Here is a 20833-nt window from a genome sequence, read left to right on the forward strand (position 1 = left end):
TTATCTTGGATTTAGTTTCTATGGTGGAATTTAGTTATGGATTCCAGATTTGGTTTTAAATTATGGGTTTGTTTAATTTCTGTTAAATTCTTGCTCATTTACTGATAGAACATAAAAGTGGAAACTCAAACAAGCTGGATTCTTAGATTTAGAGAGAAAGCTAATCTCATAGTCATATATTGGGAAACTCACATGTGAACTACGCGACCTTAGCACCCAAACGATTGCAATTCCATCACGAGAACATGTTACGATGTTATAACGACTGAACCTGAGAACACAAATAAACAAGATATCAAGAAAATCCTCCTGGTAAACAGGAATTGAACATGCCAACATGGATCATAACCAGAGATCATAAACTCAAGTATTCGCCACGAAATTTTGAATTTTAGTGGTTGTTCCTCCTTAAGAGCATCACTAGTGACTCAATCTTGCACACTGAAACTGCAATCAACAAGAGAATTCCCTCAGAATGAGTTTCCTTAAAGGTGAATTTTTATTTTCTAGAGCAAAAAATTGCACATAATTGACATCAGTCTCATGTCCTGCTAACAGATTGATTTCATTATATGGTTCCTATGAATCATCAGCGTTGAACTTGGGAGCTTTCCAAACCTGCAGCAAAAAATTTAGTACTACCTCTGTTTCATATTATTTGCAACGATTTAACATTAAATGTGACTGCAAAGTGTCTAATAGTTGCAAATAATATAAACAGATGTAATATTTAATACATATACATATATGCCCATTCTTGAAGTGGATTGCCTCAATCTTATTGACCAGTGAGCACATGACCTTTGGCTTTATGGTTCAACATATTCTTGCTATCTCATCCTCTATTACCTATACTTCTCTCATGTTAGGAGGAAAAGTAGTGCTGGAGTTTGGATTGAAGTACCTTTTTTTTAATAGAGGTTGAACAAGTACCTAATGAGGTGCTTGTGCTTGTGTAATTTCTGACAGCGCCTCTTTAAACCATCATATAACAAATAGCATTTGATGAAATTACATCCTCCTAGTTGTATTAACATTAACCTTAAAGAGCTTTAAGATCAGTGAATAACTTGTTATTCCTCGCTACCGTTATATTTACATCAATGAAAGCAAAACACTGAGTATAAAACACTTACAACAGGCTGCTCTAATTTAACTTAATGACATATTATATAGTCACTAATATGAAAGATTGAAAAATTAAAATAGAATAGAAAAAGACTATCTTCTTCTTTGCCTAAAACATGTCAAATTTGTCATAGATAAAGCGTCAATAGCAAGCTGCATCTATACATCATATACAACTAATCTGTCGTCAACAATGACTCTGCAAACTGGACATCTTTTGCACTTGTCGCTGCAGACACTGCACCAGGAAAAAGAGGGGAACGAGAAGAAATCAATACAATGAATGAAAGATTTGAGCAAAAAAAAAAAAAAAAAAAGAGCAAGAACATGGCGTAAGCAAAGAATATACACCTGCAGAGGATCCGATGCCTACAGGGGAGCAGAACAATACTAATATCTCCCTCAAAGCATATTCGGCAGAGAACTTTGTCCTGATTCAAACAAAAAACAATGGTGTCAATGCTGAGGAGAAATCAAATAAACCAGATAAGTATATAATGGTTGTACGAAATGCAAAATCAACATCAGTAAACATGATAGGGTACACAGTCTCATATAAAGGTGGCATATGGATTGTTTGGATTGGATTTGTTTTGGGATCATTTAAGTTTGGTAAAATTCAGGCTTTCAGTCAATTAGCTAGTATATTAATTTAATCAAATATTACGTAGCATTATTTTTCGAGCAGGGTCGGGTCAAATTAGGGTCATTTGACTTCCGAGTATGGGTCAGTTTATCACAGTATCACACGCATCCTGGTCCACAGGCCATGATATCATCAACCTTGACTAATCTCAAATGACAGCTACAAGTATCAAAGACATCTATGTCAAGCATTCAAACCAAAGCACTTAATATGCAAGCAAACAAGGATCAATAATAGGAATGAACATGACCCATTAATTGATATTCTATGAAATAGATATAAAAGCACAAACGTATCATGCATGTATAAAGACGGCTCATATAAGCTTGAGAATCATACATTTTGTAATCTTTCATACTCTTGTTGGCTATTTTTGGTTATTTCAGTCTGCTGAACAAGAGCTGCCTGCAGTTTCCAAACCTGAATACAGATAACAGAATTCCAGATTATAACCGAGTTCAATTGAAGTAATAAAATCAAGTCATAAATCCTGAACAGTTTTCTCAAAAGTTAAGAGATTAAATGGCTAGTCCATTTCTAAAAGAAAACTCACCTCCTCGGCCAAGTCCTTCTTTGGCATTTTTTTTACAATCTCGGGTGGAAATTGGCAGAAGGTATTGTACCTGAATTAAAAAAACAACAGAAATAGAAGATTGATTGAAGAGCTAATAAACTTTTTTTATAAAAAAAATTCTCACAACAACTGATCTTTATATATTCTGCTATAGTTTATTAATAATGGCCTTTTGACTTTATCCGCAAGTCTAAGGGCATTGTTTGCAATCAAATCCCCACCCTCTCCCAAACAAAAGGCAATACACCAATATATCTACTATGGAATGGAGGATTTGATACAGAAGATATATTTAGTAATGTAGCAACTAGCTATTGTAGCAAACCTCTGATGCCTGTGGACAGCGGCAGCAGCCTTGTTAATATTCTTCACAAAAAGAAAAGCGATTAAAAATCAACTTAAATGGAAAGTAAGAGACTTCAAAAATTCAGCCTAAAGATTGGATGCGAAGGTTATTTAGTTACAGGAGCAATGTGAGACTTGGGTACTTCAATCAAGGGAAAGCATCAACATAAATTTTTGGAAGTAGCTCCAATCAAGTCCCAGATGCTCCTTTCGAGTTTATGTTTAAAATAAAGTGACATGATCTCATATGGCAACCTATTGATTGAAGACTACACCATATGGAAACAATAGTTACATTAACCATCCAATTAAATTAAACAATACCCTTAGAACTATCCATTTCCCTTCATTATCACATAAAAAAGCCTAGAACGCACACCGCTTGGCCCTAGGCCTTCAACTTCATGCTTTGAGATCTTCCAGGTGGCTCAACCATCCCACTAGCCCAAACTAGCCCAAAGCCCGGATTCTACTAGCAGAATGCTACATTGCCACCTTCCAATCAACACATTAATGCAAAAAATCTGTTTTAGGTCTTATGCGCCACATCCAGCACACTCACTCAAGCCAATTTGAAACTTCGGATAAGGAAAATTAAGATCTACTAATTGGGGTACTCTTGAAATTACAAGCATGATACATTATGCATTGCCTTCTAAAAAATAGATTTTTTTTTTTTTTCCAGACATCCTGAAGTAGTAGGACTGTGTAACTGTCCAATATGTTAGGATAAATGGAGTGTATAACACAAACAAGTGGTAAGTAATAGCACATTGCATAAATATATTGGAGGAGTACTAACCCAGAGTCCCCTTCAAGCAAAAGTTTTGCCCGTTCTTCATGACTTCCCTCATCAATGGACCACCAGCCAATTAGCCTATTTTACAACAACCAAAATGGCAGAAAGAGATTAAAGATCATTTTCCAGATTAGCATGATTGTTTAGTAACCAGATGCAATGAGCACTATATTAGAGTTATCATCACCTTGAGCCATGATGCATAAATGCAAGACAATCACCAAGTTTTGCAGACAAATAAAAATATGGCCCTTGCACAGCATCATTACGCAGCAAGAGATAGATTTTCTCTACCAGTCTTGACATAGCAAATAAAACCCCAACACCTTGTAAAAGGAGCAACGGAGAAAAAAGAACTGGAAAAGGGATCTTTTTAGCACCACTAGGAGTTCCCTGCAAATTTAAAATAAAAAAATAAATAAATTACATTGTTTAATACGTAAGCCAAGGTGCCAAAAATTGGTAGGTTGTTTATTTCATTACACAAGCAAGAAAGACAACAACTCATAAAGAAGTTTACCTCTAAGCGCATGCAAAGGAGGACTTGGAAAGCAATAATTGGTATTTTCATAAAATGGCCACCAATATCGGGCAAACCACACAGGCTCTCCTGGTTTTGATCCAGATCTGGGCATACAGATGCAGTATTCTCCGTGGGGCATGAATTCCTATGTATCATAGGATTGGACCATTTTGTACAAACAAGAAAGGCAAAACACTCTGCAATACTGCACAAAATAAAGTAACAACATAAATAACAAAATGAGAAACCAAAATTCATCATCATAGAAATTTTTTTGTAGAAAGAATAGTGGAGGTAATTAAACTGTTAAATCCAGGCTGGGCCACCAATCTAATAAATGATTTGATGCATCAGGATGGGCCAAGACCCCCCCCCCCCCAATGGTTTCAAAGGCTAGAACAATGTATAAGGCTCAAGGCACGCCAAGGTGATAAGTATTTTCAGTACGCCTCACTGAGGCGGACTTGAAAAAAAGTAAACAAAAAAAAAAAAAAAAGTTTTTTGCTTCCAGCTGCACCTCAGTGATCATCAAAGCGCCCCACCTAGCCAATAGAAGGTGCATGGCCCAGGTTGCCTTGCACTTGCACCTCAGCACCTAGGCACACTTTCCTATACACTGGGTTAGATGCTCAATAATAACAGCATCAGGTCAGACAGGAAACCCTTGGCAAGAACCTTACCCAAAACTGGACAGGGCCAACTTTAATAACATCTAGTTAGAGCTTTCAATGATAAAGGGGAAAGGGTTTGGCTCATTCAAAAACATTACCCAAAATTGATAAATAAGTCCCACCATCCCAGTGAACCAATGTCACCTGCAAGAATTTGATTTGAAAGAATTAAGAGATATTAAGACATAAAGATGAGAAACTAAGTAATTCATACAGCAATCGGAAATCAAAAGACTCATTACATTATTGAAACTGGAAAGCAAATTGAGTAAATATTTTCAAGCAGGACAACATTTGATTCATACAGTAATTGCACATAAATGTCCCCGTGGAAATTCATAACTTAGACAAGTGGTGAGCAAGCAAAAAAATTTGTAACATGGAAGAAAATACCGTTATGAAACTAGAAAGAGTGATGAGAAAGGCATGCCATAAAAATCTGCAATCTGTCCAACAGTTACTATCTAGACAACAAAGACAATTCAACTCCACCACAAACTACATAAAAAAATAATTCCTTGCAGTAAATTACAGTTTACCAAAGAAAATCTCAAATGCATTTTGTCCAAATGATTATATTTCTTTCCAATCCTTTAAAAATTACCTAATAGTCACAGCAAGTCTGCCAAGCAACACAACCTAGCCTAGTTTTGTTCAGTCAAAGATAATTTTTTGTCACTTCTATATATAATTGACATGGATAAATGCAAGATATCATGTCTTAGGTAATAGAAAAGGAAGGCACAAATACGAATGGGATGAGAGGTGAAGAAAAAAATATATAAAGGAGGAAACTAGCAATGTATAATTGAGAGACATTATTTGTCTCTAAGCTAATTTAAAAGAAATGAAAGGGAAATATATTTATTAGCTTTCTTTCTGTTCAAAATTTGTTGATTTGGAGGGCAGGCAGAATAAGTCTTAATAAGAAACCTTCTTATCTCCTTTATTTTCAAATTCTATGCATAGATTAAAAGCAAACCTGGGCTCTTTTTATCTTTTACTTGATTTCCTTTCTCATCAAATCCTGTCAACCAGACATGCTGTTAATAACAAAATAGGCTGAATGGCTTGTCCAAAAACAATGGTAAAAGTAGTACAAGGTAACGCAGTTCTATAAGATATCAAGGAGTCCAGCCTGTTCGTGACTACAAGAGGTTTGGCTTTGGTAATGTTTCAGTTTGAGCTGGCTCTACTCGAGATGTTAATGAGGCAAGCTTGATCTATAGTTCTATACTCGGCTTAAAAGCTTGTGAACAAACTCAATTAGTCAATTTTATTTATATTATAAATAAGATTTACCATAAAATTAACTATATACATTTGGGCCTTGAGTGCTACAATAAACCAGCAAATTTTATATACAATGGCAGTTAGGCCTCAAGCACTAAATCGAGTATATGAGCTTCAAACCCATCTTCGAGGCAAGGTCAGCCTCGTAAACCTCGAGTTGTGCTCAATTTTCTAGGTTCGATCTCGGTTCAACTCGTTAACAACCCCCCTAGTCATGTTCAAGCCAACTTATACACTAAAAAAGATAAAGGTAGCAAACAAGGTGCTTAAATTGCATGTTACGTCAAATGTTTCTAAAAAGACTAGGCTTCGAGCTTGTACTAGAACCAAAAACCAAGTGCACTAATTGATAAAATTCGAATAACATCAGAGTCAAAATTAAAAAAGACATTGATATCAATTGAACAGCAACTATCAAGTCAAAGACAGAATCAAGTACACCAACTTGACTCTTCCCTTCTACCTTAACTTTACATTTATAAACGGTATGATTGGAATGGAGGAAATTAATCAACGGTGTAATAAGAATTGAGTAATACGTTGTGGAAGGGTGTAGAAGGTGATGGTTGCAAGTATTTGGTGGAAGAGATAATTAGGAAGGAGGCAAGGTAGTATATATTACAAAAAAATGAGGGCAATAATTACCAACCCCTACCCCAGGGTAATTGATTTACCCCCATTACTGCCTTGTCCTTCAAGCACCACTTCATCATTGAAGGCCCTATTGGCTAATAGTCTATCATCCCTCGAATGATTCCCTTCATTCTAAGCATGGCATAATTTATTACTTTTGCATTCCCCATATATATATTTTTATGTATATAACTTATTGCATTCCCCAAACCAGGAGATTTCATCTCATAATTTATTGCTTTTGGAAAGCTACGGAAATTTTCAGAAAAGCCTAGATGTACAAGCAAAAAGATAGTCTAGGTAAAGTAGTAACTACAATGTTTTTAGTTCATATGAATTTCAGTTAGAGAATATTAAGAAAAGGGCAGGGAGAAAGATTGTACCAGATATTTTTAAGGCAGTGAAAAATGTTGCAGCAAGAAAGAAAACCATGGAGATAGCGACCCAGAAATGCTGCACACAAAATATTAAGGTAGAACCGTTAAGCAACTAAGAAGCTAAGAAAAAGGATCTGATAGATTTCATCAATCAATATCACTTGAAAAATCATTAGAATTAAAGCTATATACAGCAAATCCTATCTCATGGTGAGGAGAAATTGAATCACTTGTAAGACCACCAATTCAATTTAGATCAACTAAAATTGGGTTATGATCAGTTGATCACAGTATACTGGTGTTAACAAATCGTTCCAAAATTTTAAACTGATGTCTATTACTATCTTTGTTCCAAGTATTTAGTTGGGATTTTCGTCTAAGATTTCCCAATATTTTGCTTACTAATGTTCTAGTAACAACTATGTTTTTGCCATTCCCAGATATTGTTCAAATGTTTTGTTCAGGATGTCCCATAATTAGTTTCTTTGGCATAAAGAGCAAGTTAGAAAGCTTGTCGAACAATAGCTACATTAAAAGATTAAATGTCCATCGCCCAAAGGAGATGTTGAAAATTTGGTACAGAGAGAACAAAACTTACTGGAAGTGTCTCCCATATTGCATCGTCATTTAAGCTTTCGTCATCTACTGGCATTAAAGCCCTGCACATTCTGTAAAAATCCTTTCACATCTCAGATATAATGCAACAGATGGGATGTGGAATAGTCAACAACAAAAGTACATAAGCATAAGGAGCAAGCAGACTCTCTATAAACATTAGCCAAATTTTTAATTGGTATTTACTGATTCTTATTCAAGATGTAGAGATTAAACAAAAAGAATAGAAAATGCACCACAATCCAATAAAGGCAAGTAATTATTTTAAGCTTTCTATCATAAGCACAGAAATAAATCAATTAGCTGCATCTTAGGGAAGTTAGAACGACTTCTTAGAGACCAAGGTAAGAAAAAGTCAGCTCCAGAAACAATTGAATCGACATCATAATCAATATTTTTTTTTTCATCTTTTTCCAGGAATGGGAGTAACAGTCAAAGACTCAAAGTAGATACAATATCAAAATTAAGTATGAGGCACTATGAATCAACTCAAGGTAATCAGTGTTTAGTTTGAAGGCAACTGGCACATAATATTGTTGAAGGCAACAGACGTATATGCCACAACGTTGAGTGGTATCTCAGCCAGCAACATACATCAGTTGGAATAAGGAGAAGACGTTTCAGAATCTTCATCCAATCAATAGTTTTAAGAAAACATCTCTGCAATTATTGAAGTTAGATTGCAAACATCTATCATCCCACCTTCTTCCCTACCCATCAGGCCAACCAAAGCCAAAGTTTCAACAGAGGTACTGGGTTTGTGTAATTTTACACCCTGGTGGATGGACACTCAGTCATCCTCAGGAGGGATAACAAAACCACATCTGCTAGTTATAAAAGATAGTAATGGTAATAAGTTTGTGTAACTTTGCAAGAAAATCCTCGTGCCAAAGTCCATGGGAATACAATTCCATGTCAAATTAAATATTCGTCTTCACAAATTTCGATTCTCAGTCAATACCACGATTAATAGAATCACGAGGGGTGACAAAATTTCAAAAAGAAAACCACATTTGAGTTGCATTGCCATGGATATTGACATGATTTTTTTCTTCTCACAAAATTACACACAAATCCATAACTATTATTGGAAGCTTTTTTTTTCATAGCCAATTAAATATACTCAAGCCTCCTCCCACTAAGCAACCAACAAGTCATAAACTTCTCCTATATGCTTGTATAGTTGTATATTCATCACCACATCTACTTGAATCCTAATTTAACTATCTAAGTCCCATACTCCTTTCTCCAAAGGTGTTTGATAGCGACATTAATACATAAACAATTCAAATACCATTTTCACATCGAGATCTAAGTAGAAGCTATGTTAAACTGCTATAACGAATTCTTCCCAACTCTTCCATAAAAGCTGCTACACACAACCCATGACTTGGCAACAAAAATCTATATTCTATGGTCAACTATTCCTGGTTCTTGAATTATATGCAGGAGAACTTGCTTCTTGTAGTTGACAAGTCCCTTGAAACAGATCCCTTACATAGTGATACCCCTCATCAGCAATAAGAAATTATTTTCAAACATGATAACTGATTCCGCCAACATAGATTTTGCTTAGATGGGCTTAATATAGTTGAAAAAGACATGATCTAGAATAATAAGTGATTTAGAAAAATTCAAAAATCACACTTAAAGTATTTAGATACCAGAAGTGGCGACATGTAAAACTTCTAACACTAGGTAGGCTAACGCGTGCGATACTTGATTGCTTGCACCATAGCTAGCCATGTTTAGAGAGCCCTTTCAGTTGTTGACAACATTAATCAATCAATCAAAGCCTTAATCCCATAAGTGGGGTCGACTACATGACTCAAAAGTGATTATTCCGTGTAGTCATCGACATTAATCTTCCTTCTCCATCCCTTACAATCAAATGTCTCATCCTCATGCAAATCCATATACTTTATATCCTTCCTAACCCCTTCCGTGTTGACAACATTAATGAGGGAAAAAATATGTAAACAAATATTTTTTAGGGGTATAAATGTCCGCACACTGTTCTTAAGAGTTCCAAAAAAGCGCAATCAACATTCATGAGAGCAAGTAAATAAATAAACATTTTAGCGGGTTTAATTGTCTATTCATAAGAGTTAATCACACAAGGAAAAACTTAGATACAATTAACATCATATTAATAGGGGCATATAGGTAAACAAACATATAAATGTCCTTACACTATTCATAAGTGTTTTTTCATACTTTTTAAAAGGTAGGGATTATGCCAAATTCTCAGATTTTAGAGTCAATACCTGAAATTGTCAATTAGAATAATTGTTTCAAAAGCCAACAAAGGAAAGAAAACAATCTTCAGGCTCACAGCGGCAGCACCATTAACTGTCACAGAGTCAACATAAGAGTTACAGCAAAATTTTTAGTTAAGGTACTAAATAGTGTAAATACTGATTACCAACCATCAGTGATAACTGCAATCTAATAAAAAAAGAAGAAAAAAATCAAACTAACTGCCTACACAGTAACACCTACGTACGATATGTCATGCTATAAACCTCCTTCCGTTAAAACAAATAATCAAAATGAAAAGACACAGCATAATTGATGCTAACAAAACGTACCAGAAAGGCTCTCAAGATATACGCATAGGAGCAATTCAAATGCAATGATCAATGGTGCAGCCACAACAGCATGACAAGGTGCCCACTGTTATCGGAAGACATACATTAGCTTTACGTTAACATAAGCAGCAAATTTTATAGAAAAAGAAAGCGCCAGCAGCTTTTCAAAGTATTTGAATCTAGAGAATTGGGAGTTATTATATACATGACGATCATGTGGAACTGAAGGGGCAGGTAAAGAGAACCTTCCACGAGCAACAACAGCATGAAACAGCCATATGGGCAAAAAGACAGTCCTGCAACATAATGCTCACATATTGAGAATCCACAAACACATAAATGCAGCTAAGTCTATGAATGAAGTAACTTAAAAGAACAAAGATAAAATTGACATCACTTTCCTCTCCCTGTAAATCCTAAGTCAATGTTACTCACAAAAGGGCAAGGTTCACAGGAAATTTGCAAGGAATACAACCCTACCACCACAAAAGTCATAGGCAAAAGGGTGCCCTTGATTCAAACCATATGACATCCTTACAAAGTCCTAATACCTCATAATAAATAGAAGAAAACCATGTATAAACAATTTTCAGCTCAAATGATATGACACGCTGTTAGCCTACCTTATGTGACTCCACCACCACTGATGTCTTCTGCCTTAATTATCTACACTATTAAAGTGCCTTTAATATCCAAACTAAGTGATTTGGTCTCAATAAGACCTAAGGTCATGAGAGCTAGAATCTCATCATTGCCAAAATCAACAAAAGCAAAAGTAGCACTCTTACATGCAGCATGCATTGCGATTTTGACCAATGAGTACAACTTGAGTTATTTCCTTATACTAGTGAGGTAGGCCAAACGCCTATTTCTCTTCCTTTTTTTTTTTTTTTCTCTCTCTCTTTATCATTGATTGCTTACCATACTATGAGTCTATGATAGTGCAAAATCTTTACTACAAGTTTTATAGTTCAGATGCAGACCTTCGGAAATAACAGTTGCGGAACTGCTTTTAAAATTACAGATGATTTACAGCTGTTGCAGCCTAATATCACAACTCACAATTGCAGTGCACTCTAAACCTTTACAATGCAGTAGCAATGCGTTAATGCAACCGAAATCTAATTTCTTTACAGAGGAGCATCAAAGCTTGATTTAGTTTTATCTTGTATGTATTTGACGGTCTCAAAAACTATATAGACCACCTAAAGAGGTTTCTGTAACCTACCTAACCTCTGATAAGAGATTCTTTGGCTTTTCTCCTAATTTAGTTATGACAGTGAAGACTAAACCTCCAACATTAGATTTATCTAGTATGTACCCCATGAATCCATGATACCTCTATCCTGCTTTTGAAGCCAAACACACGATTCAAAAGTGCAAACCATAATAGTACTTCACTGATGAAAAAATGTTATATCCGAGGAGATTGAGCTACTTGTTTGTTGCCTATCTAGAAATTCACAACCAATTGACTCCCCTATTTCAATTACTAGAAAAATCATTTGGACAACGTTTCAATCTTCCCTTCTTAAAAATGTATAAGCAATACATTCATTCATGCAAGGAATTCATTCAAATAAACAATTAATACTCAATCCTCAAACATTTTTTTCATTTCAATATTATGTAACCCGTCTTCAATGTTCGACCAATCGACCACACAAAATAAGTGATGCCAAGAAAGATTTAACATCAACTAAAGAAAAACTTGGCCACCGTTAGCACCCTCCCTTATTCACCATCCCAAGTCCCAACATAGTTTAATTATAAGGAAAGGAAAACAAAAGCTGTGGTCAACTCTAAGACTTCTGTCCACAACAATAGAAAACAATTCCTTGTCTCATAATTAAGGATTCTCTAAATTTGGCAAAATTCAAACATAATTTTGTTTCAAGTTATCAACTTTCTGCAGACCCACAAAATTCTTTGACAACTTGACAAGTATGACATCATACAAAAGCTACCTGAATAAAACTTATACCAAAAATTCAAACCCTTTAATGGAAATTCAAAAATCCCATTTGGATTTATCATACTATAAGGCATTCTAAACAACAGAAAATACCCAATTCAGGAAAAAAAAAAAGCAAAATTCAAACAAAAATGATTGGTTTAATTACATATTGAACAAGAAAACCCCACAAAAATTAAAGCATAATTACAATTTCACAATTCATAGTCTATACAAAAATAATACTATTGCAAACCATTAAACCCAAAAAAATACAAACTTTCACAATTATCATATCATAAAAATGGTAAAAACATAAAATTAAACAAAAAATACGAACCACCAAGAAAAAGAGGAAGGGTGATCAAGCTTGAGAACAAGCAAAAGGGTGAAAGTGAAAAGCAAGCCATGCGCAGCCAACCCTTGTGAAGACTGCGCCACTTTTCTCCAGCTCATCGCATGCCTTCTTCCTCTCATATTTTCACTATTTTAATTTCAGAAAATTCACTGAAAAAAAAAGTTGGGGTTTTTATTTTTGAGAATTTTGCATGGATTTTTTTATGTGGGAAAGGGAATTTGTGGGTTTTAGAGAGAGAAATTGAAAGTTTTTAGAGAGAGAAAGAAAGGAGTTACAGTGGGCGCCATTGATGAGTGAGCAAATGTTTGAGAAAATTGATTACCATGAATTAAACCGGACAATTTTATGCCTTCTTGTAAAAATTTATCCTTTTTTATTTTTTTTTTAATTATTTTTTAAATTTTGAAAGTATCTTGAAAAGTTTGTTGCTTCTTTCATTAAAAAGTGGCCCAATAATTCATAGAAATAAAAACAAGCAAATTGAATTTAGGAAAATAATAAATAAATAAAATCTGGTTAAAAAGAAAAGGAAAATTGAGTATCAATTGATGGAAATCTCTTGTGAAGATATAATAATTAGTACTAGTTGATATTTTATGATTATGACATCCAATTCTATATTGAATGAGTACAGTATATGTAACATCATCAAATGATATTTTTTATGTTTATAAAATAGGGTCATCAATTGAATCTTGGCCTACTTGCTTTGTCTAGATAATATTTGGACATGGACAATGTTAATTTTGAAAAAAAATATCATTATTAGCTCCTCCGTTTTCAAATGTTTTTTCCGTTTAAAAATGATCATGTAGGTTCTTTTTAAATTCTTCTTAATGAGTTTTAAATAAGTAACAGTTTTTAGGCTCGGGCGATGCCTCATGTTACTGCAATATTTCTATGATAAAATCTTTATTAATATTTTATTTTTATTAAATGTCGGCTTTGATTGATTGATTGCCATGTAATATGGTAATAGCTAAGTGGCTAACACCTTATAGTTTAAACTAAGGGTTGTGGGATCAAATCTTATAAGAATCATATTTTTAAACATGGAATGAAAATCGGACTTAAATGAGAGAGTTGCCACATAGCTTAAACATATGGGGTAAGAATATAAGCAAAGTGCAACGGGGTGGCGTCTAAACTTGTTTAGGAACGCCTTTTAACATATAGTATAGATTTTCATATTTTTATACTCCCTCCGCCCCTTTTATAGTTCCCATTTAGAATTTTGATACTACTCATAATGTGAGAGAATCTTCTAAATTACTCTCAATATATAAGACATAATATATTCATGTTGGGTCTTATTTAATTCGTCTCAATAAATAGATTATTAATATTCAATAGTTATATTTCTACTGATAAGCAACTAACGATATTAATGGTCAAAGTGTTGCATTGGCAAACATGCACAGTCCAAACGAGAACTATAAAAAGAGGCGAAGGGAGTAATACATATTGCATGGTTGGTAATTGTGCAAAAAGCAACAAGAACAAACAAAAAAACAGAGCGAATAAATAAACTCCTTTTGTTTCAAAATGATCTTCTCACTTTTCATTCCGCGCATGCAATTCAAAATTATCTTCCCAATCTTTATTTTAATTCCTCACTTATCCTGATTATTTTCCCATATTACCCTCATTTTAATGGTCTCAATCCAAAAAAAAATGGTCTTAGTGTACTTTACTCTAAAATAGAGTGGTCTCAATATACTTTATTTCAAAAAAGAAAATGATGTTTTTATTGTAGTTGAATGGTCTAAATGTACTTTGTTTCAAAAAAAAATTTCTTACCTTAAGTTACACAAAAGATTCCAAGTGAGAAAATCATTTTAAAATGAAGAAGGGAGTATTAATCATGTAATTTGTGTACCCAGGAGAAGTAAAAGTACTCGTAAAGTCTCACAGTTCATCTACAATATAAAGTGCAAAAATGCATATGAAAATGCTTCATAACAAGTAGAAAATGGTACGTAGAGACTTGTTGAGTTATCAAAGGAGAAGGTTAAATCATACAAGTAGAAGTGAAAGGTACCTCCATTCATATTCCGCCACTTCTTCGTTGGATTCAAAATACATTTCATGTTATATACCATAATTTAAAAACTCTTAGCTTAGATCAAGCAACTCCAATTGTTGTTGTTAGAGAGTTGTTTGCAATTTTAAATAATCCTTAGCTACTCTAGAAAATAAAATAAGATTGGTTGTCAAGGTAATTTGCCTAAAAAAACAACAAAAAAACTTGCCAAAATAGAATAAATAAAATGCAATATAAAAAAGCTAATTAAGAATGTGAGTTCCATTTATATAGTAAATTAATTTCAACCAGATCAATAGGCGGACCGGGCCGCGACATTAAAAATCCGGCCATGTCTCGGGCCGGGCCTAGCTTCGGGTCAAAATTTTCATCCCAAAGTCGCCCAAAATGGTCGAATTGTGCGGGCTTTTTGGGCCATTTTCGAGGCGGGCCAAAAAAAATGAACTAAAATAGCGTAAAAATGCATTCCCAAGCCCGTCCAAAAAATAAAAAAATAAAAAATTAGGAAGGTCTGGGCTCGATCCGATTACGGGCCGAAAAATGCTGTAATCCCCTGTATTTAAAAAAAATATTATAAATGAATTTTTATTTTATTTATAATATTTATGTGTGTTTTTCCGAGATTTAAGTTTTAAAGTTTCAAATTATTTTTGGGTTGATAATTGATTTTGTTCTAAAATGATTTTTAATTGTCCATTCTACAATTTATGTCATACATATTAAACAAAGCTAGCCCATTTCATTTATCTAATTGGCCCATTATTTTTTTTATGAGGCCCAATCTTAAAACTAACCCTACACCACTCTCTCTCCTATAAATACCCCATACATCCAAATTTTTCCCCACACAAAAGGTTAGTCTTATTTTTCCTCCTCTTTATTTTCTTTATTTTATTTTTCCTTTATTTTCTTTTTCCTTTTTCTTTTTTTTTTCTTCCTTTCTTTTCCTTTTCTTTTTTTTTCTTTCCTTTCTTTTTCCCCTTATTCCTCCTTCACGTGAGAACTTTCTCACTCTCCACTGCCGCCAACTGCTGCTGCCGCCGCCCGCCACCGGCGACCCACCAGCGACCCACCATCGCTGCCCCCTTTCCTCCTCCTTTATTTTCTTATTTTTATTTAATCTTCATATAATTAGTTTTGGGTTTTGATTTCTTAGTGCAAAGATTATATTTTTAGTATTAAAATCATGTTTTTGATAGCTTAAACCTATAATTTCAGATTTTAATTGTGTTATATATTTTCAGATTTTATAATTTATAAACCTAGGGTTTAATTTAATCAAATTGGGATTTTAGGGTTCTAGTGGGCAATTAATTTGGGGCTTTTGTTCCTATTGGATTTCTAATGCATAATAAACCATAAAAACATGTTTTAAAGGAAGTTTTAAGGACTTTTAATGTAAATTATATTGCTGGAAATTTTGTAAGTATTAATTTGTGATTATTGGTTGTTTTCTAAGAAGTGATTTTTCTCTAGGAGACTTTTAAGTAATTAAAAGTGGCGCAAAGGATTGTTTATACGAGGTACGTACATGTCTACTTCGTTGTAAGTAGTATCATGTTTAGGTACCAAAGAAAAGAACTTAGTTTCATGATTAGAGAACACTTGGATGGAAATTGTTTATGAGGCATGTTTTGGTGAATTAATTATGCTTGTATGGAATTATGGATGCAAGTAGGTGGAATTATATTAGATTAATTGTTTGTATGAAATGTTGATACAAACATATTTAATTGGATTGGTTTGTTAACCACATTTGGATAATTTGGAAGTTTAATGGAATTAAAGGTCAATTTGTGTTGTGATCACCATTGTCCTAAATAAGATTAAAAATGAATTGATGTATGATTGTTATGTATGGTCTTCTTGATTGATTCGGCTATTGTAATCACGTAAAGTGAAACATGGATGAGCAATAAAACTCTGGAAAGCGTGCACTTCTAGAGTATTGACAATTATGGGTTGGGGTACACAGTGGTAGCCCGTGGCTTTTCGAGGCTTGTTTGATCAACATGTCCTCTTCTCTTTTGGTATTTACATTTTATTTTATAATGAAAGTTAGATGGGATCCTAGACTAACTTTGTGAGAATGGAGTCGCGCCCATTTTTGCATCGCACTAAACTTTTATTTCAAATGGTCATTTGGGACCAAAATGATTTGGTAGATTGGACAACCTCGTCTATTGCTTACTCCAAATTAAATTAATTAATTAAATATAAGGAGTCAAGTATTTGGAATTAATTAGTAAGTATGTTGAGTCAATTGAATTGTCTAAGTGTGGAGTCTTGATTAATGAATTCGTGTTGTATGTTTATTTATTATAATTAATTGAGCATGCTAGGTTTTGTACGTTGTAGCTTGTATGTACTCAGATTTGCTGATTGCGTGCTTTTGTGTGTGTGTTTTTTTTTTGTCATGGCCTTCGCCTTTCAATGACCCTGTGATGATCCAATTATTACACTTGTATTATTGGGGAGCAGTATCACACAGGTTATCTTGATGATGTGAAGTTCGGATTTGACATACGCATTGTCAAGGGTTTGGTGTGGTTGAGAGTATTCGATTTTTGTGTTGAACTTATTTATGCTTTGCTATTTCGTTTATGTTTTGGACTTTGATTATTAGTTTGGTTTTAAATAAGGGCCTTTAAGGTTCCAATTTGTAAGCTTTGACTTATTCGCTTTCTAAAGTATGTTATTTTAAAGACTTAAGTTTGATTTTTCCGCTGCGATACTTTGATAAAGCCTTAACGTTTTAACACGTGGCGGTAGCACGTCAATGGTTCTCCACTATTTTATTTAAAGTAAGTGGTTTGCAAAAGGGAGAATTATTGGGGTGTTACAAATGCTGCTTGATCAAAACCCGCCCAAAATCGGGCAGGGCTAGTTTTGATCAACTCTAAGTTAGGACCTGTTCACTTCAGCTTAATTTCAGTTCAGTTTAGTTTAGCTCCAATCAGTTCAGTTCAGCTCCTAATTTCCTTTTCTCATAAAATATTCATTTCAGCTATATTCAGTTCAGTTCAGTTAATGTGAACTGACCCTTAATTAGTTAGCCTTTGAAGTTTAAACTAGCAGAAATGATAATTAGCTTAAAAGCTTATGTGGCATGGCAAGCTAGTTGTTGCTCTTACCCTCTTTTTTGATGTAGAAACGAAGATTATTTATTCAACCTAAATAAGTGAGAAAGAGAGAGATATAATTATTGACCATTGCATATTTTAATTTCAGAGCTATCAACAAGTCTCTTTTTATGAGAGTGAGGAATAGCTCAAGGGGTTAGAGCTTCCCTCCCTGTTCCAAGAAATCTTGGGATCGATTCTCACCCCGCTCTTGTGGCTCTCTAAACACCCAAAAAACAAGCCTCTTTTTATTGTGTAAACAATGATTATTTCTTGAGCTTAAATACTTTAATTTGATTTGTCACTTAGCACGTAAATTGAGAATTTATATATGACTTATTACTTTCTTTTCAATATACTAACCAAACAAAATTATCTCCTTTCATTTGGATTATTGTTTGTCTAACCTCCATTCATTTTTCAACAATTTCTTAAGTTGATATTTAACTGTTTTACATAACCTAATTACATAGTCCTTACCCTTCTCATTGAGTATATGTCAATTATTTCTTGAGCTTAAATAAGAGTTGGGAAAAATAAAAATGATTAACTTATGCAATAAACATTTACATTAAATTTCATCATGCGCCTTTTTCCAAATTGTAAATAAATTTAGATATGATATTTAACTTAACAAAGAGTTTATCAAAACTGACTCGCTAGCTAACCCAATCTGAAAATTGTTTAGGGCAGGGCAAAAATTTTGAGCCCCAAATCCAAGGTCAAGTCGTATCGTTTTAGGCAACCTAAAATTTCCATTTTAGTTATAATTTTGGTTCGGCCTAAAAATCAATTAATATTAGATGGTCTCAAGACTAGTTACGATTTTATACTCCAACTAAAACGACGCGTATTTAAAACGGCCAGAATCGTTTTAGGCACCTAAAATTTTCATTTTAGTTATAATTTTGGTTCGGCCTAAAAATCAATTAGTATTAGATGGTCTCAAGACTAGTTACGATTTTACACTCCGTCTAAAACAACGCGTATTTAAAACAGCCAGAAAATTCATTATTCATGTTCCACCACTTCTTAGTTGGAATTTAAATATACATTTCATATTATAGACCATAATTTTAAAGCTCTTAAATTACCTTCCTTTTAATGAATAATCAAAGATTTTTATTCAACCTAAATATGTGAGAAAAAGAGAGATAAAATAAATGACTTTATTTACCAAATTTAGTTTATTTTTGTTGAACTTAACGTATTTTCACTAAAATACAATTATATTTTCTAAGCTTAAATAATTTTTTCTTGAATTTTTTTGAATAAGGTGAAGAGAATAAGGCCCTGTTTGATTCACCTTAATTTTGCTGAACTGAAATTATTTTTACTGAACTGAACTTATTTTTACTGAACTGAACTTATTTTTACTGAACTGAAATTATTTTTACTGAAATTAAATTATTTTTACTGAATTGAAATTATTTTTACTGATTTTCTATTATAATTCTTCTTTAAGAAAACTAAATTTTACTGAACTGAACTTATTTTTACTGAACTGAAATTATTTTTACTTAATATTATTTTTTTAAGGTGAAAAGAACAGGACCTAAGACTTAAGTCAAGGAGAATTATGTTAACATAATTCGTTTTTTAGCAATAATAAGTTTTTTGCATAAAAAAGAGGCAAATTCTCCCCCCTCCCCCCACCCAAAAAAAATAAAATAAAATAAGCAGATACTTAGCTTATAAAACCATATTCACCTTACAAAATAATATCCACATTTTTCAATAAAAGGAGGTTATAATATAGTGAAATTATTTTATGTAATGAAAATAAGTTTTAATCAACAAAAGTAACTTTATAAAACAACTACGAAGGACACTAGGGAATCTTTAATATACAAATTATTACTTGTATCTAGTAATGATATCAATAATTAAAAATCAATTCTAAACTAAAAATTTAATTATTCTTTATTATGATTTAAAGACATAACTCGACTAATTATCAAAACCCGCCAGAAAATTTCAACTGTATAGGAATCTTATTAAATATTATTTGATAGATGCGTAACACTTTAACTTGATTAAAGAATCTCAATGAAATAGTATAATGTTGATTTAGTCCTATTACTCCTATATGTATGTTGCTAATACATGGAAGTTGGCCTAACAATTTTAATTAGTGGGTAGGATGAATTATTTGAATTTTTTTGTTTTGTTTTTGGTATTATACTTTTATGCAAATCTTGTCCAAGGAATCAAATCTTGTAATATAATGTTATTGTTTACATACAATTTTTGTTTCGGATTGGTGGTAGCCTAACAAATTAACAATTGCTAAGCTCAAAATAGAAAAACATATAAATGCAAGTTTTTAAGGATTTAAAGTACGACTACATTCTATCAGCGATCAAAACAAAATACTTCACCAGTCTATTTCATTAACGTCTTTAAAATATTAAAGAATGTCAAATAATTGTAAAAAAGAATTTAGCTAATTTTATAGTATTCAATATATAACCGATTTTATATGTTGTACCATTTACACGATACAATCTCACTTATAATATAAGTGAGGTTGTATCGTGTAAATGGTACAAAATCCCCAGCCACCGAAACCACCAATCAACCACCTTCCCCCCTCCCTTCCCGGCGCCCAAACCTTCCCCTGACGCCGGCGAACCCCCAGACCACCACCACTGACGCCACCGTAACCCCCAAATCCGGCGACGCCGCATACCAACACCGTCGTAACCCCCAAACCCAGACCACCACCACCACCACCACCGTAACCCCCAAACCCATACCAACACCACCGTAACCCCCTTTCCCATTCCCTCCACCGGAAATCGCCCCCCCTCCCCTGATTCCCCCGCCGAAATCGACCCCCCTCCCCTTCCCTTTTCGGCCATCCCTAACCCTAAACCACCACCCCAAAACCGAAACCCTAAAATTCGTTGAGGTGGTTTTGGGGTGGTGGTTTAGGGTTAGGGATGGCCGAAAGGGTAGGGGAGGGGGTCGATTTTGGTGGGGGACTCAGGGGAGGGGAGCCGATTTCTGGGGTAAGGGAAGGAGAAAGGGGGTGGTTTTGGTTCGGGGTGGGGGTCGGAGCTCAAGTACGGGGAAAGGGGGGATTGGCTGCGCATAGGGTACGGTGGGGGAAAGGGAAGGGGGTGGATTTGCGCGCCGGTGCCGGCAGGGGGAGCGG

General features: G+C 34.0%; 1 protein-coding gene across 2 annotated transcripts; it reads right to left on the bottom strand.

The window, feature by feature from the left end:
* Nucleotides 1-1001: 1001 nt before the first annotated feature.
* LOC145597421 (uncharacterized) lies at nt 1002-12917 on the bottom strand. 2 transcript variants are annotated; one of them, XM_081653580.1, is made up of 15 exons: nt 12490-12917; nt 10401-10491; nt 10196-10280; nt 9872-9956; nt 7588-7657; nt 6996-7065; nt 5669-5713; nt 4785-4830; nt 4013-4220; nt 3680-3885; nt 3496-3570; nt 2328-2397; nt 2114-2194; nt 1480-1559; nt 1002-1366 (listed from the first exon to the last, which is right to left on the bottom strand). In XM_081653580.1, exons 1-15 carry the CDS (start codon nt 12624-12626, stop codon nt 1288-1290), a joined length of 1428 nt encoding a protein of 475 aa, XP_081509706.1. In that variant the 5' UTR covers nt 12627-12917; the 3' UTR covers nt 1002-1287. The 2 variants fall into 2 exon arrangements, with proteins under 2 accessions (XP_081509706.1, XP_081509707.1); XM_081653581.1 differs by lacking the exon at nt 5669-5713 and having other exon boundaries at nt 12490-12916.
* Between the last annotated feature and the right edge of the window lie 7916 nt (nt 12918-20833).

The sequence above is a fragment of the Chenopodium album genome, chromosome 20 (genome assembly GCF_948465745.1).
Source record: "Chenopodium album chromosome 20, dcCheAlbu1.1, whole genome shotgun sequence".
NCBI classification, from domain to species: Eukaryota; Viridiplantae; Streptophyta; class Magnoliopsida; order Caryophyllales; family Amaranthaceae; genus Chenopodium; species Chenopodium album.